Genomic DNA, 23008 nt, shown 5'->3' on the forward strand with positions numbered 1-23008 from the left:
CGATCCAGTTCTACTTGCTTTTAATTATGGTGACAGTTTTCATTGACTGTGATTAGACTTTGAAATGTCAATTTCTTTAAATGTCTTTTTGCTTCCTAGCTGGGTTGAAAACTTTGGCCGAGAAGGTCTGGGACTGCTACTGGATGTTTTGGAAAGATTGGTTGAGACAAAAAAGTAAGGATGTTTTAATATAAAATTGTGAGCTTTTCTTAATACATAATCAGCATTTAATTACACTTAATTTTTTGTTTATTCAGTCAGGACAGAGTTGTGAAGAGGAATCAGCATAAGGTCATACAGTGTTTGAGAGCCTTCATGAATAATAAGGTATGGGATTATACTTAATCTGGAAATCTAAATTACTACATTTCAATCAGATAAGGTACATGATGAAGGAGTGGAAGTCTGTGCAATTTGGTGAAGTGCTGGGTTGGTCAGCTGTGTGTGGTTTGAAGTTCTTGCTGTCTGCCACTTCCTCTCTACAGAAATAATCTCAGAGAATAATGTAAACTTTTGTGCTGATATATTACAGAATAAGTGACCCATTTGTGACTTTTATTTCATTTAATTTTTTAATTAAGTATTAGAGGGACTTAAATGTCATTTGAAATATTTATTTGAGGGAACCACTGCTGTCATTCCTAGATGCTCAGTAGTCATTTGGGTTCCCTCCAGCTCTCCTTACAACTGTTCTTCTGTTGTTTAGTATGGGTTGGAAAGAATTTTGGGAGAAGAGAGGAGCCTCTTGTTGCTGACCAAAGCAATTGATCCCAAGCAAACTAACATGATGACGGATATAGTTAAACTCCTATCTGCAATGTGCATTGTTGGAGAGGAAAACATGTAAGTACTGTATTTAAGCAAGAAATAGTAAGATAATTTTACAATATCCAAAATTATAGTTATATGTGAATGAAGTGTTAAAATTTTCAATTTAGATATGAAAGCAATATCTGTATTATATTGTCAGTTTTCAGAATATCTCTGTCTGTGTTTTTTAGTTGTTAATTTTTTACATATCAGTAAGAGTTTTTCTTTTTGATATGTGAATATACTGGTTAGATGGAATTAGTTATGCAGCCATTCTTTTGCTTAAAATGTATTAGTATTACTTACAAGGTATCTTAGCCCTTGTAATCCTGTAAGTTATTCTTTGGCTACGAAAATCTCCAAAGAAAACAAGTAATGCATAAACCTAAATTTTTTAGGCAAAAAATTGAGGCAGGTGAATAATTTGGCAACATGGGTTTTCAGATAGCAAATGAACAGCAAGTTTAAATATCTTTCCTGAGTGAAATGCTCCTCTTTTCTCACAGCCTTGAAAAAATTTTGGAAGCTGTAACAGCAGCAGCAGAGGAAAGGAATGTTGATAGATTCTCTCCTATTGTAGAAGGTCTTCAGGATAACTCAGTTCAGCTGCAAGTGAGTAATTTTTTTTATGAACCACTGCAACAAGTAAAAATAAAATTACTTATTTTTCTGTACCGAACAAGTCATTACAATAAAAGGATAGAGATCCTGTTTTAAATAGGGATCGAACTTTGCAATGTTGTTTATAATTTTATCTTTTAAAATATGTCACAGATTCGTTTCTGATAAATACAGGTAATTTATTGACTTCTATTCACTCAGATCTTACCTTTGCAAGTTTAATTTTTTTTAAAATAAAAAGTCATATATTTGGACACAAAAAATTATCTCACTTCTGGTAATATTTGCTGAAACTTAAAGTTAATAATAGTATAAAAGCAAGTTGCTAGGCAACTGCTTTTTAAAATTAAAGTTTTAATCAGTGGGAAGTCTGTCCCGCATGCCCACTTTATAATTTCATAAAATTGCACCAAGAGAGTGTGGAAAGACATGTTTCACCTTATTTTCAACTTCTTCAGTTAGATGTAGTGTTTCCTACAGAAAGGCACAAAGTATTACAGTGCATCTGAATGATCATTATAAGTCATTGGTATGAGAGTGTAAATATAAATTCAAATTGATATTCATGTAGTTGAGTTGAACTGAAAGCTATTAGTAATTTTAGTTCTCATGAATATTGCAAAAATTGTAAAAGATGAATCTAAAGTTTGAAATTGCCTTTTATATTAAATAGCCCATGTCTGACAGTAAAGATTGCTGTTTGTTTCATCTGTCTCAAAGAAAAGCTAACAATAAAGAAATATTTGTAGATGTAGCATTGTTTGTAGTTTAATTATGCCACTACCGATGGGATTCCCTTGTGAAAAATGGTCCCTTCTTTCTTACTCCTTTTATCTTATAATCACAGGCTGGTTTGGGTTGGAAGGGACCTTTAAAGTCTATGTACTTCCAAGCTGATTGCCAAGGGCATCTTTCACCAGACCAGGGTGCTCAAAGCCCTGTCCAACTTGACCTTGAACACTTCCAGGGATGGGACATGCACAACTTCACAGGATATGATTGACCCTCAACTTCACATTTCCAGCTAATATGTAATTTTTCAATTCTGAATATCCCCAAGTCCTTCTCTGAAGGGCTGTTCTCAACCAGTGTCATTCTTCACTGATACTGGTTATTGCCCCCACCCAGATGCCGAATGTTGCACTTGGCCTTGTTGAACTTTGTGAAGTTCACGGGCCCACTTTTCCAGATTGTCAAGGTCCCTCTGGTTGGCATCCCTTGATGCTTCCATCTTCAGCTTCCTGTTATGTGATTTCATAGAATCATAGTATGGTTTGGATTGGAAGGAGCATTAAAGATCCTTGAGTTCCAACTCTCCTACCATGGGCAGGAATGCCACTCACTTGACCAGGTTGCTCAGGACCCCACCAGCCTTGCCTTGAACACTTCCAGGGATGGGGCGACGACAAATTTCCTGGGCTATCAATAGATTTTCAGGGATAGCAATAAACTTCTGGGATATAAATTTTCCCCTGGGATATCACTACATTTTTAAAAATATTTTGATGCAGTAGGAAGAAATGCTTTAGATAATGAAAATTATTTTCCAATTTCAGGATATTGTTTCTAAGTTAAGAGAATTTAAGGGTCTATATTCTCTATACAGCATAGAAGGGTTTGAGGACTTCCTGGCCAAAATTGACAGAATGCTTTGACTGTTAGGCTTCCAAATGCAATCCTCAGTTTTCATGCCCTGCATATCTTTGCATGTGTGTAGATTCAATCAAGAAAAAAGCTATTTATGACTCCCTTTACTTTGTGGTTAAAAATGCACATGAAACTGCCCTAAAAGCAGCCCATTACAATTTTTTTTAAGCGTCAGGTGAATGAAATGAGTAATTTGTACCTCTCCCTTTACTTGTGATGCGTGCCCACTCTTGGTGGCAGCAATCATTAGAGAGATACCACTGATGAGATAACTGAATCAGTGCAGAAAACTTCAGCTGAGTTACCTATGTAGTAGCAACTTTTATTTTTCTGGGACTGTTCTTCAGAAGTTAAAAAAAATAATTCTATTAGTTATGCCTTCTCATGACTGTGATATACCTTCATTTGTTATTTTGTTTTTCTCTGATACAGAAGACAGAAGTATTGTTGAAACTGGGAATTTAGTCCAAATGCTATGGTTGCAATATTTATACTAAAATACTTATGCTAAATACATTCATTTGGCTGCTAAGCGTGTTAGCTTGAAGTTCCTGAAAATGGGTAACGTTTTGTTGTTTCATTTGCTGTATCTTGTGTAGACATGAAAACTTTCGTTAATTCTTTTTTTTTAGTTAAAATTCCATTTGAACATGTTCCTTCCACTGAAAGGTCTTTTGCTATTTATTTATTTATTTTATTCAGACTTCACAAATTATTGCTAGGGGGTTTTTTTAAGACCAGAAAAATCAACGTTTCTCATGTGAATCAGCTGTAAACTTTTCCAACAGTGACATTGACCTGGTGGTTAATTTGACAGTGTTTTAATGAGGCAGAAGTTTATACTTGTCAGTTACTTGGCATACCTGCCTTGATCTGCTTGATGTATGTCTACTTGCTTTGTGGCAGTTCAATTTGACACTAACAACTGACCTTTTCTGTTTTGAATTGACTTAACATTTCTGTTAGTAGAAGACTGAATACGTAAAAGGCCTCAGTATGGTGATTTTTGTGTTTTCAGCACAAGCTCTGTGTATCTATTTTTGCATTTGTTGAAAGCAAAAGATATTCTCCCTTTATCTTTCATAAAAACTAAAATTATGGAAAACATAATTAAATGTTTTTGAGAATTGTCAAGAATGATGTTATATTTGTGATAATTGTTCTTCAAATTTTTCTTAATTAGGAACATTGAAGATGAATAGTTGTAAATGGATACTTCTTGGAATTATCTGTAGTATGAATGCACATAAAGACAAGCACTTAAAGAAAATAATTACTTATCTGTAACTTCTGCCTTAAGAAGTTCTTTCAACTTTTTGGACTCTCTTCTCTTTGGTCTGACCATTTATTAGCAGCATTAGGGACTTGATGGTCTCTTTTTGTGGAAGAAATTGCCATATCTGTTATTTCTACTGCATTTCTTTGATTAGTAACTGCCATCTATAGAAGAGGGAGACAAACTCATTGTTCGACTTTTGTTATATTTGAAGCCAGTGCTTTGTGTTAATTTAATAATTCTGAATACCAATCTGTATTTGAATGTTCACAATTTTAAAGCCTATTTAATGCTACTTTAAGATGAGAAAATTATAATCTGGTATTTCTAAATGAAAGACATATACCTCTATCTTTGTAATTTAAAAACAAATCATAACAATCTTTACTTGTTCTGAGGTGTTTTTGTGGTTGAAACATTCTTCCTAAAATGGAGGTAAAATATCAAATTTATTTAAAACTTAGGAGTTTGGAAACAAATGGTCTTTCTAAGCAAGAGGCAGATTCTTTTTAGCAGTGTAAGACACTGAACAGGATGTAGTCTGCAAGTAAGCCAACCCATCACAGAATGGTTTTGGTTGAGATTGTCTAGTTCCAACCCATAGGCAAGCCTGCCATTCACTAGATGAGTTTGCTCAGGCCCATCACCTGGCCTTGAACCCTTCCAGGGATGGAACATGCAGTCTCTCTGGGCAACTTCTTCCAGTGCTTTATCACCTTCTGAGTAAAGAACTTCCTAGTATATAATCTAAATCTCTCCTCCTTTAGTTTCCTCTTGTTCTATCACTATCTACCCATATAAAAAGTTGCTCTCCTTCCTTTTTATAAGCCCCCTTAAGGTACTAGAAGGCTGTAATGAGATCTCCTGAAAGCCTTCTCTTCTCCAGGCTGAGCAGCCCTGGCTCTCTCAGTCTGTCTTTGCAGGAGAGGTGATCCAGCCCTCAGATCATCTTTGTGGCCCTCCTCGGGACATGCTCTAAAGAAGTCCATGTATTTCCTTTTGCTGAGGATCCCAGAGCTGGACGCCATAGGCCGGGTAGGGTCTCACAAGAGCAGAACAGAGGGCGGAATTACCTCCCTAGACCTCCTGGCCATGTCTCTTTCAATTCAGCCCAGGATGTGGTTGGCCTTCTGGGCTGCGCGATCACACTGTTGGCTCATATTCAGCTTTTCATCCATGAGAATCCCCAAGTCCTCTGCAGGGCTTCTCTCAGTGACTTCTTGTCTCATTCTGTACTCATGCCTAGGTTTGCCCTTACCTTGCACCTTCATGGGGTTCTTATGGGCCCACTTTTCAAGCTTGTCCAGATCCCTCTGTATGGAATCACTGTGTGTCAGCTGCTCAGCTTTGTGTCATCTGCAAACTTGCTGAGGGTGCACTCGATTCCACTGCCTGCGTCATTGATGAACATATTGAAGAGCACCAGTCTGAAGAGGTCCTTGAGGGGCATCACTTGTCCATCATTGCCTCCATTGGACCTAAAGCTATTGATCACAACTCTGTCTGCATCCTTTTGGCCAAATCCTTTCACACCGAACAGTCCAACCTTCAAATCCATACCTCTCCAGTTTGGAGATGAGATTGTCATGTGGAACTGTATCAAAGGCCTTACAGAAGTATAGGTAGATGCCTTCAGTCAGTCTCCCTCTTCAAGCATTGCAGTAACTCCATTATAGAAGACCATCAGATTGTCCACACACAATTTGTCCTAAGTGAAGCTGTGATGGCTGTCTTGGATCATGTCTTTGTCTTGTATGTACCTTAACCTTGCTTCTATCAGGATCTGCTCCATGATCTTCCTAGACATAGAGATAAGGCTCACTGTCTGTAGTTCCCCAGGTTTTATTCTCCTCTTTTTAAAAATAAGAGTGATGTCTCCTTATTTTTTTTGAGTCACTGGAGACTTAGTCTGTCTGCCATGACTTTTTAAATCTGATGGAGAGTGGCTGGCAAGAACATCAGTTCTCTCAGAACCTTGCTATGTGTTTACTCAGGCCCCTTAGACTTGTGTCGGCTCTTTTTTGTCGGGTAATCTCAATCCTGCTACATTTGAGCTAAATGTCTAAACTCTTATGTAGTCAATGAAAGTCTGAGGTTCAATGTTGTTGCCCATAAAAGAACTTCAAATGTCATTTCAGATGCTGCTGTAGGTAGAATGCGGTTGCTTTAAGAGATTCCTACCCTTTTTGATTGTTAAGCCAGATAGGACACACTGCAGCAGCTTTAATAATACTCTGTATAATGAATGTTCATGTTTATGATGATGAATTGTGTCCTAAGTCAGTAAAGAAAATTAATCTTTAAGGGCCCAGGTTGTTCCATGTGTATTGTAAAGAATATCTCTTAGAATCCAGAACCTGAAAGAAAAGCTTTACAGAGGAATAAGAAGGATATGTAAGAAGTTTAGCTATGCATATAGTTACATATAGATACCTGAATGCATACAGGCATCTAAATGCAGGTACTTCTATCCTGAACTGTTGTCTTGGAAAACTCTGGAGAATTGTGCTGGAGTTTATTCCCTTGCCTTGCACAGACACCTAATTGAACTGAGATTGCTAACTTTTCCTGTTAATTGACTTACTGAAAAACATATGGCCATATTACTAGATTGTTTTTCCAGTTTCAAGTTTAGGATAGGAAAAAGTTTCTTTGCTCTTGAATTTTCCCTGGGTTATTGGTTGAAACTTCCTTTTAATAAGGCACTCAGGTGCTGTTCATCAAGTTTAAGAGGAATATTTTTCTCTTTCTCTTGGTTTTGACATGTTCCCTCAAGATTTAACTTTCCATACTAAAATGTTCACAAGCTTGTTTCTTTTTCTTGAATTTAATGCAATTTTTCCTCATGGGCTGTAGGTTGGCTAAACAGATCTCTTACTGCAATCTACTTCTAAGTGAATGAACTAATTTCAAATTATTATGATCATGTGTGATTTAAGCATTAAATGCTAACTGCTAGATATTGAATTATAGTTTTATTTGGAGCATGATTTAAATGTTTGTCTTGTAACAGGTTCTTGCTGTTTTTATCATTTAAATTTTTTCTAAAGTTTTTGTGAAGCAAATTACTCAAAGCTAGATGTATAAGCAATGCCTTGATTAGACTTGTGTTTTCTTCCTCTTGTATGACCTTTTGACCTTTTCTCATTCTACTTTTTGTAGACTTTTTTGTGGGACTTATACTATGCCTTGGTATTCCTACAGATATAGTTTGCTAACATTATCCAATAGATTTTTGTCTTGTTTATTTCAGGACTGCTAAAGTAGGTTCTGAATATGAGCTGTAATGAATTCCCACTTGATCAAATTTGGCTAAAAGTACTACAATAGCCATGCTGTTTACTGATGGCTTTCTTGCTTGTCACTGTTGTATCTTGTCTCTTTTGTGTTTGAAGACCATGTGTGCACTGTGCTGATGGCAAATTGCCTTTTTTTTTTGGAAGCAATTGCATCTGTAGACATCCTTTCATTGAAATGCATTGCAATCTCAAAGATAAAATAATAGTTTACTCTTGATCAGGACTTTCACAGGCATTTAAATCAGCTGTGATAGGTGTTGATTCCTTGCTTAGCAATCGGTTCACAGAAAGTTTTGCTGAAAAATACACTGTGTTTTAAGCTGCTGTTACCAGTGACAAAAGTTCCAAATTTGATATAATCAAACAACATGGAATTTGACTTTCTTTGAAATGTAAATGTAACCTTGTAATACTGTACTTTATTACTGATTGTATTGTAGTGTTGTCCAGTAAAGTCTACGATCACTGAAATGCCTGACTGATATTAACAGGAGAAACAGGTGTTGCTGGCAGCTGTCAATTCACTGAATTGCTGGTTTTGAGTGGCAGAGCTCACTGAATCAAGAAAATGCAATTGGATTAAAGACTTAGTACTCCAGAGAGATAAATTTGAGATAGTATAACTTGTTTCAACCAAAGCTTAAAATTAGGGGAAGTAAAAATTTTCATCCTTGGCTGCTGATGAAGGGAAAGACAGACACTGATAAAGTGGAGATTTGGTAAAGTAGACTCATACCAAAACAAATACAGAAAGCTCTAAGATTAAAACCCATACTTAGATAATAAGAGAATATATTCTGAAATTATTCTGCACAAAATTTTAACTTGCTTGGTTGCCTGAATTTTCTACCATTTGTTGCATCCAGATTCTTCACCATGTTGTGGCATTGCAACCTGTGAAGTTTACAGGCCTAATGCATACACCAGGTATTCAAAACCAAGAGTTGGTTGTTAGTCTAAGTGAAGTCTTAATGGTCTAATAAAATCACTGTCAGTAGTGGTAACACATCTCCATTCAATCCCATACTTCTACTTTTCTATGCTGCATTTTCCTTAGGGTCATATTCTATCCACTGGAGAAGTCCCGTGGTGTAATGGAGAGCACTCCAGACTCCAATTCCCAAGCACCTGAGTTCGAGTCTCAGTGGGACGGACTGTCCCCTGGCAGTTCAATGCCTCCCTGCCATCCCATCCCATCAGATCTCGGATGCTCAGCAGGGTCAGCCCTCGTTAGTACCGAGTTCTGTGGCAGTCCCAAGGATTTCCCTGTCACTGTCCAAGCTCGCTCGGCCACGGCAAATGGACCTTAGAACTTAAAACGGTGGGGCCAGTTTTGCACATGCTGTGCCTCACCTAAAAAATCCACTGCGCAGGCTGGAAGGGCACACCCACGTGGGGAGAGCCCTGCCCAAATCTTTGTTCGCGAAGTCTGGCCATACATACAATTCTACCCACTAGTTACAGAAATGTATGTAACAGTAAACTTTATATCAGAGACTTGTACAAGGCTAGGAGAAGTCTAAAACTAGTGGGATTGTAGTAATTCTGTTACTAGACAAATCCTGTTGCAGCTAAATAACCCATGAATGAGGTCCAGACAGTCAAACCAAGTCTCAGTAAAGCCTGACAAGTCTGAAAGCATGTGGTGTTAGCTTAATACAAAGCCTGTAGCCTGTTGAAGTGGCTTGACCTTGGCTGGACACCAAGTGCCCACCCAGCCCCTCTATCACTCCCCTTCCCCAACAGAAAAGGGAAGAGAGAATGAGATGGAAAATAACTTGTGGGTTGGGATAAGGCAGTTCACTAAAACAGAAAGCAAAAGCTTGTGTGCACAAAAGCGAAGTGAAATACTGAGGTTTATTCTCTACTTCTCACCAGCAGTGATATATGGGCACTTCCTGAGAAGCAAGGCTTCAGCACATGTAATGGTTTCTTAGCGGGCACCCATTGGAAACAAGTGCCCCTCTTCCTGCTCCTTTCCTTAGCTTTTACATCTGACCTGATGCCATACGGTATGGAGTATCACTTTGGTTAGTTTGGGTCAGCTGGCTTGATTGTGTCCCCTGCCAGGATCTTGCCCTCGACAGAGGAAGAAGTGTTACAGTACTGATGCTGCGCTCAGCAGTAGCCAAAATAGTGCTGTTACCAACACCCTTGTAGCTACTAATGCAAAGCAGAGCACTGTGAGGGCTGCGGTGGGGAAATAAACTCCATCTCATCCTGACCCATCACACCTGTAACTAATAAAAATGTGGGCTACAAGAACACATGTCCTGAGCAGATTCTAAAGGATGACAGACAAATATTCAGTATGAAGAGCTTTTTCTTTGTCCAAAAATGCTTGGTTGTGCAAGAGAAGAGACCTAATCTCTTCTCTGTTGGGTGCTGTTGAGACAATTCCTGGGAGATTTAGTCAGTTGCCTTTTGAAAAGTGGACTAGGCACCTTAGGTGGTTTCAAAATGATTGTTATTGTTGTGCAGGGTTTGGATGCAAGCAAATCTAATAATTTTGGTTTTATTTATCTTTTGCTATTTGTAGTTTCCTTTTTTGGAGTTAGCACCACTTTTTTTTTTACGTAATGTAGAGTGATGCTTTTGCAGTAACAAATAAATTAGAATAACTCTTAGAAAAAACTACATGCACAGAAAGAGGCTTCAATAGTAATACAAAGGTTTTGTTTGAAGAAAATATGGGATAAGTTAACTAAGTCATATTTTCCTTTAGGTTTCTAAAATACTGTAGACATATGTACAGAAGTGAATTGTATAAAATGAGGAAATTACAGATTTTAGTGAGGAGAAGTATTGCGAGAGTCGTTCTGACAGGCGCTAGAAAGGTGAAGAATCTACCATGCCACTTAAAGGCCCAAATTGTTAGAAATTTAGCAGCTTTCCATGAGGGTTCTTCAAAGAGGAATAACTGAGGATTGTTTCTAATTTATAACTTTACAGAAGCCTCAAATCTGAAAGATCTTTCTCACGGGAACATGTTTTATTTAAGGCAAAACATTCAAGGTTGGGGTATTGTTAGCTATATTCCTGTTTATCTGAGTTCTTTCAAAATTGAGCGATACTAATATAATGTCAATACCTTTCTGAAAGAAAACACTGTAGGTATATTCCTCTTTAATACATGAGGTTGTTTACTTTTATTCATCAGCCGACAATCTAATTGCCCTTGCTGTACGGAATATGGACAAAGGAGAGGAACAGCTTTTCATTGCCTTGCTAGCTTGGCTAGCATAAAATATAAAAGTGCACTTAGAGGGAGGCAGGTGGCAAAAAGTAGCAAGGAATCATTACTTTAACAGATTTTAATAAAAACACATAATTTTTGAGCCCTGAAAGCTTTTTAAAAAACATTTAAGCATGCAATTTAATTCTATTCTGCAGTATTTTTGATTTTGGCTACTACATTTTTTCAAACTGTTTTGACATTTTGAAAACTTTTTAAAGTTTTTGAAGTCCAGACTGAGGCCAGTACTTTCTTGCCTGCTCCTTGAGCCTCTCAAACAACTTTCATTGATTCATGAAACAGGACTTTGTTTTACAATACTGTGTTCATTTATTCATACTGTCCATTTATTCATGTTGCATTTTTTTATATTACTCATTAACTTTTTTCTCTACTAAACTTGCAGTATATTTGTACTGTAGAAAAAGTCAAGCCTTCCAGTCTGTAGGTTTCCAGATCTTCCTGAAAATGTTCTTTAAAAAAATCAGTATAATTTCTGCCATCTTCATTTTCTTGGATGTCAACCTGCTTTTCAGTACAAACTTGAATATAATAGCAAGTCAAGTTACTTTGTCCTCAATTTGCTTGAAAACTTTGAATGTTTGAAGAGTGAACGCTCTTTTGTGACTTTTCATGTTGGCTTTGTTCTTTAAGTTGTTCTGCCACCCTTCAACTGGTCTGTGTCTCTGCTCTACTTTCCAAACTACTTTTATACACTAGTAAAACATTTGACAAAGTGTTGCTGTGACCTTTTGTGGGGTTTTTTGGTACTTCTTTCCACCGTGGTCCTTTATTGACCCTACAGATTCTTCAGTTGCCTTCCTTCTTTTCTTATCTTTGAGGAATTAGATGTGTTAATCATAGAAGCTTTCTCCAAATTGTCCTTGAAAGGTCTTCTCTTTTTAATACATTTTCATGTTTGATCATCTAAAATTTTGATTTCCACCTTCCACTTACGTTTTTATTTTGTTTAGATGTTGTAACTTGATTATTGTCTAAGCTTGGAGTAAGTTATAGAAGTCTGTCTTAATATTTTTATGCAGTTGATTTAAATAATCACCTCAGGCTCTATTTGCAGTTTGGGGCACCACAATTTAAGAAGGGCACCAAACTGTTAAAGTGTGTCCAAACAAGGGCTGTGAAGATGGTGAAGGGCCTTGAGGGGAAGTCATATGAGGAGCAGCTGAGGTCACTTGGTCTGCTCAGCCTGGAGGAGACTGAGGGGAGACCTCATTGCAGTTACAACTTCCTTGTGAGGGGAAGAGGAGAGGCAGGCACTGATCTCTTCTCTGTGGTGATCAGTGACAGGGCCTGAGGGAATGGCCTGAAGTTGTGTCAGGGAAGGTTTAGGTTGGATGTTGGAATTGGTAATTGTTCACCCAGAAAGTGGTTCTGCAGTGGAACAGGCTCTTCAGGGAAGTGGTCACAGCACTGAGCCTGCCATATTTGAAAAAGCATTTGGTCAATGCCCTCAGGCACATGGTTGTATCTGTTTTAGTGTTGTTCTGTGTAGGGCCAGAAATGCGACTGAATGATCCCGGTATGTCCCTTTCAACTCGGCATTCTATGAATTTAATTTAGTGTCCTTTGTCTTATTGATGTCAATCAAGTAAAAATAATAGTTTTCTTTTTTATTATTATGCAAATCCAGACATTTGCATGTACTGAGTTTCGTAGACTTTCTGAGGGAATAGAACTTAAATTCAGCTCTTCATTCTAGTAAGAGGAAAGAGCAAAGCTTGTTCCCTCCTTGCATTACTGTTTTAAAGTTGATGCAAGGTATGTTGTATGACAAAGTAATACAAGAATAGATGCTGTCATGGCAGCTTTTATCCAGGGGAGGGGGAAGTGGTTGTAACAGTGGTTCCAGCCATGGCATCATCCCTTGAGCATTCTTGTCCTTTCAGGTATCTTCAAAGCTGGAGAGATGGTCCCAGCTCCTAGTGCAGAGTTGTGGAGCCCTTGGGGTTCTCTTTCCAGGTGACTCCAAATACCATCGTTTATGGGATTGGGTGGAGAATACCTCATGCTTAATTTGGGCGTTCTAGCGTCCCTAACAACTTGCTGGAGCTCACAGGCTGCTTAACTTGGTTTTCTCAACAGTTTCCCACTTTAACAGGTTGTTTACACTTGTTACATCTTTTTTCTTATAACTAAGCTACTCTTCTCCTAGAGAGTTAACTATTACATTCATCTACACAAACTAACACTGCTGTCAAGCAGGCCTAAATTATGCTTGCACTGCCATGCACCCCAACAACAGTTCATCTGAAATAATATATAAAACTACTGTCATGCTTGCGTTCTGTGCAATAGGATAAAGGTAGGACAATAGTTATGGTCTGTGCTATCATTTAATCTTAGAATATTCTTTTGGAAACCTAAAGAGTGCTGATTTTGTTACAATCTGTGTCAAAGTAGCTTGGACATTCAGTTGTTCTGGTGACCCTATGTAAATTCAGTACTTGGAATTATATGTACTTTGAAGATGATTGACATAGTATCTTTCTCATATCACCTTTTGGCTGACCATGAAATAACGCATCATCATTTTCTAGACTATAAATGGTTTTACAGGAAAGTATTTGGACCAGATTGCTTAAATTGTTTGCATAGTATGTAAGGTGCAAAGACAATCCTAATTGACTTGTGCTTTTAAAAAGCCCTTTAAATGGGTTGAATTACTTGATGTGCAAACAATAAAGAGAGTATAAAAAGGAAATAATGGCTGTTGACATCCTTGTTTGTTACTAATAATAAATTACCATTGTTCTAAAGGCTTGCGAACCTGGACAGTGAATTCCTGCTGCTCCTGGCTTTAGGTTTTCAGGATCAATATTTTGATTCTTCAGAGGAGGGAGTACTCACTAGTTGACCTGATACTCTCTTTTGAGCTGAAGTAGTGGTTCCTTGGAAGTATTCTGTAATACTCAGTATGTTTAAAGGGTGAAAATTTTAAAAAAGAAGAGGATAACCCCCATTCTGTTCTTCAGGCTCAGTTTCAATTAATCAGCATTTTGTTTTTCTACATAATTTTCATTGTTCACAGACTGTAACCTTTACTATTTCTGTCACTAACTTGATATATATATATATATGTATAAAGATATATTTGCAGTGTTGAAAATTTGCTTTATTTGCTGAAGTTCATTTTCTGAAAGAACGCAATATTTTTATATAATAACAGCATTCAATGGAGTGAGAAAATACTTAATTTTTATGAAAATTCGTAAACTATTTTTTTATATTGTTACAATCTGTCCCAGGGGACAAGGGTAACCTAGGAGCTTGTTAATAGATCCCTTGGGGCAGATTACAGTGAAAAGACACTGAATGATGGATGTTTGTAAATATGTATATCTAGGGTTTATTTTAAGGCAGTTTCGTTGCAAAGGAAAGCAGGTATGTGTACTTTTTTGTTATTATTATTCATGGTAATATAACATTATGAAAACATTGCAATATTAAAGTATGAAAATATACCTAAGGACATGTACAAGAAAAAAGAAAGATAAAGGGTAAGAGTGTGATGATCTTACCCTCCAGCCCCCCTTAGGTCTATGTAAGACCTTGATTGTTGCACTTTAGTTGTCCCTTGGTCTTGATCTGTCAGGGAAGGAAGGGTTCAGCGGGAAAGGTGGCAAGGAAATACAAAGTCCGGTAGGTTAATATACATTCTGGTTTTGGTGGAAAGTCTTGATGCCTTCCCAGAGAAAGGTGGGGGGCTTTACTCTGCTGGAAGGCTTTCAGAAGATGAGTCTTGGGGCATCTTTGGAGTCTTTAATGTTTTATGGCATATTCCAAGACAACTTTGCAGTAGTTTTTTAACTGGAAATGATGTAATGTCTAATTATTTTTGTATCTTTTTTATTGTGATGAATGTGGAAATTTAAGAAATATAATAGTTTATTTTTTACTCTATTGCAGGTAGCTTGCATGCAGCTCATTAATGCTCTTGTTACGTCTCCTGATGACTTGGATTTTAGGCTTCACATCAGAAATGAATTTATGCGCAGTGGATTGAAAGAGATATTGCCAGTAAGCATCTCATAGTCTCTCTTTACATTATTAATATTTAAATTTTTTACTATTTGAGCTTGAGAGAGAGAATGGGGGAACAGGTTCTAATAAATTATTCTTACAGGCCTTTTAGTAAGTTTGGGCATGAGCAGTTGGGTATGAGAATCAGCTTAAAAATTAAAATGAAAAGGTGAACTGTGCTCTCTGAATTTTATTATGATTCCTCAGTATTTTGCATCCTTGCTTGAGAACATGTGACAGACTGTTATGCAACACTTTGAAGGCAGGCTGAAGTCACATAGTACTATCTGAATATTTAGCTTAACTCATGTGTTCTTGTAATTTTAAACTTTAAAATAACATAGACTTACAGGAGTTATTAAAATGATAAGGCTTATTTACATATGGAATTCCTAATTTTGCAAACTTTTCTACTGTTTCTTCTTTGCAGCAACTGAAATGTATAAAGAATGAAGCACTAGATATTCAGCTGAAAGTGTTCAATGAGCATAAGGAAGAAGACATGATTGAGTTCTCTCATCGTTTAGAAGATATTAGATCTGAACTAGAATATCCTTTTGAAGACCAGTGGTGTCTTAGCTTGTATCAGACACAGTGTGGTCTGCAGGACCAGGGCAGTGATTGTCCCTCTGCACTCAGCACTGATGAGGCCACACTTCAAATTCTGTCTTTAGTTTTGGGCCCCTCACTACAAGGTAGGCATTGAGGTGCTGGAGGGTGTCTGGAGAAGGGCGAGGAAGCTGGTGAAGGGTCTGGAGCACACATTTTATGAGGAGCCGTTGAGGGAGCTGGGGTTGTTTAGCCTGGAAAAGGAGGCTCAGAGGAGACCTTGTTGATCTCAATGACTGCTTGAAAGAAGGTTGCAGTGAGGTGAGGGTTGGCCTCTTCTTTCAAGTAATAAGTGATTGGAGCAATTGGAATGAGAGGAAAGGGCACTGGGTGAGGTTTAGATTGGATATTAAGAAAAATTTCTCAGAGAAAGGGTTGTCAAGCGCTGGAACAGGCTGCCCTGGGAAGTGGTGGAGTCCCCATCCCTGGAGGTCTTTAAAAGATGTGTAGATGTGAAACTTTATAGACTTGGCAGTGTTTGGTTAACAGTTGGATTTGATGATCTTAGAGGTTTTTTTCAACCTAAATGATTCCATGAAATGAACAAGAGAAATATGAACAAAATAAAGTGTATAATGGATGTTTTTCTGGTGTAATTTCTGTGTAAAGAAGTTATCAGTCAACTTTTGAGTGAAATATTTTGTTCTTTGTTCTTATTCTCCTTAACACTTTTACTGAAGTAAATGATGTTTACAACATGGTGTGGAATACAGTTAAAGACACTAGTGCTGAAGGATACTTTCTTTCTATTCTCCAACATCTTTTGCTGATAAGAAATGATTATTTTGTCCGGTATGTTTAACACTGTGTTAAATGTTAATTAGGGAGGTTTTTTGTCATTCAGTCATTAATAGAATATTTCTTCCATAAATTTAATGATAATTAGGGTTTAGTCTTTCTGTGTGGATTTCAATTTGTAAGTATTCCTTTGTGAACTGTTGTTTTAAAGTATCAGCTTTGAATCAAAAATGCCATTGGTATGTTTTTGTCTGTTCTTCTTAGTATACAATTGTATATATAAATATAGAAAACTGTTGAGATCTGAAGTGTATTGACTGCAAGTGTAAGTGATCTGAGAGGTCTTAATCAGTTACAAATTGTGGTAGTAGCATTGTAATTTTGTGGTGTATTTGAGTCAAAGGACAAAACCAAGTATGCTCAGAAGGGCACTTTAATCTGAATGAGTGCTTAATTTAAGGTAACTTTTGGGCTGGAATTGAGTATTTTCAGTATACATTATAGGTCAGTGTGAACATGTTTGTGTCTTCTGGAAAATTTGTCAGATAAACTACAGAGAAACAGTTATAAAACCTTAAGTGTTTGAAGCTGCCACATACTTTCCTTCCAAAAATTTGCTTGTGTTCTTTCTGAGGAAACACTGGAGGAACCAGGCATAAACTGAACAGGGAAGGAAAGCCATCTATTTTCTGCACAGCAATATGCATATCTTGCATTTTGGGCAAGGTCTAACACAGATGCACTTTTACAGGTTAAAGGTGCTTGCCTGCTATGAGTACATCTGTGCTAGACCTCTTCCACCTGAATTCACAGCTTGCTTGTTCTGGGCAAGTGACTCAGCTGCCATACCCCTGGGCATTTTAGAAGAAGGTGTTTTTCATTCCTCATAGTGATGCAGGGTTGCAGTGCATTCATAGTTACAAAAGTCACAAAACCAGATGGAACCAAACTGCAGAAAGAGCCTTCTCTTTAGTGAGAAGAGGCAGGAAATAGTCTTTCCTTCCTGTATTTCCATAGAGGGAGAGATGTAGACTTTGTGGTATAAGAATCATTTGCCTTTAAGTTCACTGCTTTTTCAGGCTTTGTTTAAACTGTTTTAGTGTAATAAACTGCCAGATGTGTTTGTCCTTTGTTCTTTTGGGGTTTGCACCTACCTTTCTATGGAAATAATTCAGCCCAAAGCTTTTGACCCTATTGTGTTCATAGACAAGATTTTAAGTATAGCTTGATAAATATGCTGTAAAATAGCTCATCTATGTCTTTAGTCCACAGTATTTCAAATTAATTGAAGAGTGTGTGTCACAGATAGTGTTACATCGAAATGGAACAGACCCAGACTTCACATATCGTAAAAGATTAGATGTAAATTTCAGCCACTTACTGGGTAAGTACTGTGGAAATTATTACAGTATCATACTTTATATGTTCCAAAAACCAAGTTCAGTTGTATGTGTGATTAAGAATCTTATGTCCCATGCATATGTGTAAGTGTGTTTGTTGATTTTTTGAAGATATTTGTGTAGATAAAGCAAGATTGGAAGAATGTGAAGAGAGGGCTTCTGAACTTTCCAGAAAAGTAAGTAATTTTTATGTTACGTGAATATAAGGTAGTCACAAGGGATACTTTAAAGATTCATGAATGTTATAACTGAACATGGCATGGTTTTAACTTCAAATTACTATTACTTCTGTGTTAATGTGGGAATTTGGATGTTCCTTGTGGACTAGGAAGCAAAGTGGTGTAAAGTAGCTTACCTTAATTGAGAGTCTCTCTACCGTTTATTTTAAGGTTTCACATGCAACTCTCCCAAAAATCAGTCAAGTACTTTATTTGAACAGTTATCACAAGATAAGCAGTGAGAGAAAAAAAATGGACTCATTTGTATCTACAGGCTCTGTATTAATATACATCCATGATTTTAAGCTACTATGTGTAATACCTTAATACTTTATGCCATTTCATATAGTCAAGACCTGTAGTGGTGATACAGATAGTACTTCCCCTTGGCAGACATATATGAAAGTTAGAACAGGAGATGTGTTGTATGTGTCCTTAGTATTGCTAACGTGAGTTTTAGCAAGCACTAAAGAAAAAGCTGAAATGTAAAGAAACTATGCAAAAGTGACTGGTACCATCAATTAAATTGCTTTTTCTTTTTTCTTAGTTTGAAAAAGATTTTGTAGTTCACCAGGAGACCCAGGCCCTACTGCAGAAAAAAGAAGAAAGAATCAATGAACTTGAGAGAGAATTACAAGCTTTTAAATCACAGGTATAAAGCAGTTTAAATGAATGTATGAAGTAGTGAAAGGGACTTCATTTTGCATCTCTGCAGATTTGGATAGCACAGTTGAGGGTTTCTTCAAAGAATCTTTGTTATTGATTATTATTGAAAGTTAGTTGCTTTTATTTCTGTTTGATAAAAATAATTGTAATGTGACATTAATTAGCTGTGTGAGTTCCCAGATGATCCTTTTATGCCTGAGCTCTGTTAATTAAACTAGTTTCTTATGTTTTATTTGGGTTTTGCTTTCAGTGTCATATATTTCCAAAGTAATTAACCACATGGAGTAATAAGTCTTATGCTTTTAGATTAGCATTCATCATTGTGATCTTTATCCCTCCACAGGAAATTGCTCATTACGCAGTTTGCTTTACTGAAGCCTTACCATGGATATCCAGCAGTGAAAGAAATAACCTGTGGCTGGATAAGCACATTTCCTGATAAATTTTCAATTTTCAAGCATAAATAGATATTTTAAAATGTGATGAAGAGGAATAGTGCAGATTTTTGAGAGTATTACTTAACTTGTAACTGCTTAAGCTCTTAAATCTGTGTAAGGAGACTGTGTGACCCAGTGACTTTTCCTGTGTCTTTTTTCCTGGAATAAGAAGCACAGTGTGAAAATGTCTAAAGAAAGACAGTATTGGGAAGACACGCATATAGGTGTTTATTTAATACTATGTTTTTTACTACTTTTGAGGGGGTTTTAATATTTATTAGCTTCTTTAATTTTCCTAGTCAGGAAAATTAATTTAGCTCTTCTTTGCTGTGTTTAAAAATGTCCTTCCACTTCAGGTTTCTGGTCAAATTGAACTTAATGTCAAAGTCAAACATTTAAAAACAGCTATTACAGAAATTGTTGCGTTCTAAAAGATCAAATATAGTAAGAGTTGTACCTAATTCATTAAGAAAGTATTTTTCTGTGTATATCTTGAATATATACTTGCATACTTTTTGAAAATGAAATTGGTTTTCTCTCCTATTTTACTTTTTCTATTGTTCACTGTATTAAATATAACCTTTTTTGCATGAAGACAGAGAGCATAGTGTATGATTATGCTCACTAACTGTCATACCATGAATTATCCACTGTTGTTAATGGAATACATGCTAAGTTTTGTAAATATCAAGCAATTGATTACTGCAACTTAGTACTCTTATATCTGTCTAAAGAGGAAACTTTGGCTTCCATATGGTATCAGTTGTGACTTAGCATGTCGACTTCCACCTCTAATGACTATTTTTCTCCTGGTCTTGTTTCTTTGCTCTCTTCTTGCATTTAGTGTGTGTTTGTGTATTTCCTTCATTACTAAAGCCTAATTATTCAGTGTGTACTTGTCAGTGTAAACAATGCTTGTGTCCAGTAATTCAAAATGATAACGTGGTTGTGCAGTGATTTATTTGTATTTATTTATATTTAGCTGTCTCCTTTTAGAAATATTAAATTCTTTGCTTATTATAATTCCCTCCACATTTTTTAAAAATAAAAGGGACTGTTACACCTCATAGTTGAAAAGGTAATTAGATAAGTATCCTTTACTTACTCTTTTGTTGCTGTTGTCAGACACCTACTTATTTAGGTTTGAAGTTCTTATTTATGATAGAAGTTCTTCAAATAGTAGGAACAAATTTTTTTTTTGGCTTTTCAAGCCTATATTGATACAGTATAGATGCCCTTGTTATAAGAAGCTGGTGTGTAAGGCAGCTTTATTGTTTTGGAAGGGTTTTTTTCATTATTGCTTTGTGTTTTCAATTGTGTGGAATCAGAATGCTCCTATATTGGAAGATATCTGGTTTTCAACGGAATTGCTTATCTCTTCAGATTCTGCTGTTATTTCTGTGGAATATTTCTCTGTAATCTGTAGGATAAGTAGGAACAATAGAGACTGGGATGTTGCTTTTTTTAATTTGAGCTAAACCATGGTAGTCTAGATAAAATCTCATAAAGAAACCTATCAGACCCTTTCTTACATCGTGGTCAGTGAAATATGACAAGTGGGATACAGTTCATTTTGTCACTTTTGGTGTGCATCACCAGGGCCTCACTTCAAATATTGAGACATTGATTATGAAATCAAAAGCATGTTGGCCTCACTGTCATTCATATTTGGTTGTTCTATACATGAAAAATGGCACTGACTTTCAACTGGCTTTCTAGATTTAATCTATAAACTGATTGTTATAGCATTTTGTTGATAAAAATTTGAAACTAAGTAAGAATATTTTCCTTATCAGTTTGGCTCTTTGCCACCTGGTTTTCTGCCATCAACATGTGGAGATGCATCTGTTGTTCCTCTGGAAGGTGCAGGATCACATCAGCTTTCTCCACCTCCTCCTCCACCACTGCCTTCTAACGGAGCAATTCCACCACCACCGCCTCCCCCTCCTCCTCCACCACTTCTGAGTGGCTTGGGAGCTCCTCTGGCTTTTGGAGGGGCTCCTCCACCACCGCCTCTACCAGGCATGCCTGGAATACAGTGGTCCCCGCCTTCATGTTCTTTGCCATTTGGAATGAAGCCTAAAAAAGAATTCAGACCTGAGGTTACCATGAAAAGACTCAACTGGTCGAAGGTAGTATTGATTAATGGTAAATACTTGATGTAAAAATCTGCCATTGAACTTAGGGTAAATAGGTTGCCCCGAGTACAACTAGATAAGCAATTGATACAGAATTAAAATTATGTAAGATAGGAATACTTTCTTGCCTCTACTTTTTATTGTTTTCTGAAAACTGTGTTTCATTGACCCATGCCTCACCTGGGCAAATATTGGTCGAATTTGAGGTGCCTGGAAAAGTCAGTTCTGGGCTAGAGTAATACAACTTCGATGCCAGGATGCTTTCAGGGTCCTACTATGCCTTGCCTTTTATCAGACTATTCACATTGGGTCAGTTACTGCATTGTACTGATGGTTATAGTTTCCAAACAACTGTCTTGCATCTATCTAGTCTGGACTGTGGAAAAAACCAGTACAGGTCTCTCCATTTGTCCTTAGTATAAATGTACATATGTAAATGTAATGAGTGACAAATATAGTCCATTTGTGGGGCTTTTTTCTTCTCCATTGCGACAGGATCAAGTATACCAGGACTATCAATCTGCTGAGTTTGGGAACTATGATTATTTATCCAAAATCAGTCAGTAAACAGATTTACATAGTTTTATGAAGTAATCAAACCTGCATTCTAAAAAGTAAGGTACTTAATATCTAGTTTAACCAGCTGTGCTCAGAGACTGTTTGAAGTTTGTCCAAATTTTAAATCTAGACCAAAGGTAATTTGCTACATTTAGACCTTAGATAACAGAGTATGCTGTCTGCATTTTTTGAATCAGTTTCTCCAAAAACACTTATGTTAAGCATTATTATTATTTTCATTGATAAATATATTACCAAATCTAGAGATGAGTTATATACTAAAAGTTCATGTGTTTTACAGAGCTCTTAACTATTTGCTATAGAGCACAGTCACTGCATAGTATCAAAATAATTAAATTGATAAAATATTGTTTTGTCTCTTGCTCAGATCAGGCCTCAGGAGATGACAGAATCCTGTTTTTGGGTTAAGGCAGAAGAGGACAAATATGAGAATGCTGACATGCTTTGCAAATTGGAACTTACATTTTCTTGCCAAAAAAGGGGTGAGTAGTTGACAAATTTAATCAGCCTTTGAAGAGATCTTTAAAATTCTTGGGGCTTAAGTAAATATATGAAAAAACCTCAGAATATGGCATAATGTTCTGGTTTTTAAGTTGAATGTGTGAAGAAAAAAGTTTGAAAATCCTGGACTGCTTGAAGCAGTAACATTGAACTATTTTACTTAAAGAATAGCTAAAAATGTGTGATTTGTAGGAAAACATCACAAAAAAACCCTGAAGAAGTTCTTTGGAATAATACAGACTTTTTTTTAGTGACATTTGAAAAAAATACAAAATTTTGTCAGAATACCTTCATAAAATACTGCAATCTAATCTAGAGGCCAGAAGATGATGTATTTATGCTCAGAATGCATATGATAATTGATGTGTTTTGGTTCCATGAAGGAGGAGAATATTGTAGTGAATTTCTTTACTTTCTGATAAACTTGTAGCAACATAGATCTTCTTTGATACTTGCTTAGCATCTTCAGCTTTTAGAGCTTTGTGGAGGCACAAAATACTTGAAAGTGTTCCTGGCTTTAAACCTTTTCTCCTTTCCTGGAAGTAGGTTGTCTCATGAATAGTTTAGGTTACTTTGTCCCATATATAAAAGCCTGTATTTCTGCAGTTATTTCTTGACACCATTTTTTATTCTCCCCCTTATTTTGGTATCAGAGACTTAGTACTTGGGTCAGACAAAGGGCTGTGATGATTAATTTCTTTGCAAATCAGAAAGGTGTTATTGTATATTTAGTTTTTAAAAAAAATATTACTTTGGCATTTTTATTAATATAGTGCATAACATTCTCAAATTT

General features: G+C 36.5%; 1 protein-coding gene across 2 annotated transcripts in view; it reads left to right on the forward strand.

Annotated features, from left to right (window-relative positions):
• Positions 1-23008, forward strand: part of DIAPH3 (diaphanous related formin 3) — a 214861-nt gene that overhangs the window by 33174 nt on the left and 158679 nt on the right. For both annotated transcript variants that reach the window (XM_071570608.1, XM_071570618.1), the window contains 12 exons: positions 100-174; positions 258-327; positions 707-843; positions 1317-1422; positions 14816-14926; positions 15360-15478; positions 16214-16330; positions 17542-17660; positions 17788-17852; positions 18442-18546; positions 20794-21129; positions 22082-22196. In XM_071570608.1, coding sequence (XP_071426709.1) covers positions 100-174; positions 258-327; positions 707-843; positions 1317-1422; positions 14816-14926; positions 15360-15478; positions 16214-16330; positions 17542-17660; positions 17788-17852; positions 18442-18546; positions 20794-21129; positions 22082-22196 — 1475 coding nt within the window. The remainder of the gene's footprint in view (positions 1-99; positions 175-257; positions 328-706; positions 844-1316; positions 1423-14815; positions 14927-15359; positions 15479-16213; positions 16331-17541; positions 17661-17787; positions 17853-18441; positions 18547-20793; positions 21130-22081; positions 22197-23008) is intronic.

The sequence above is a fragment of the Pithys albifrons genome, chromosome 1 (genome assembly GCF_047495875.1).
Source record: "Pithys albifrons albifrons isolate INPA30051 chromosome 1, PitAlb_v1, whole genome shotgun sequence".
In the NCBI taxonomy this organism is placed as follows: Eukaryota; Metazoa; Chordata; class Aves; order Passeriformes; family Thamnophilidae; genus Pithys; species Pithys albifrons.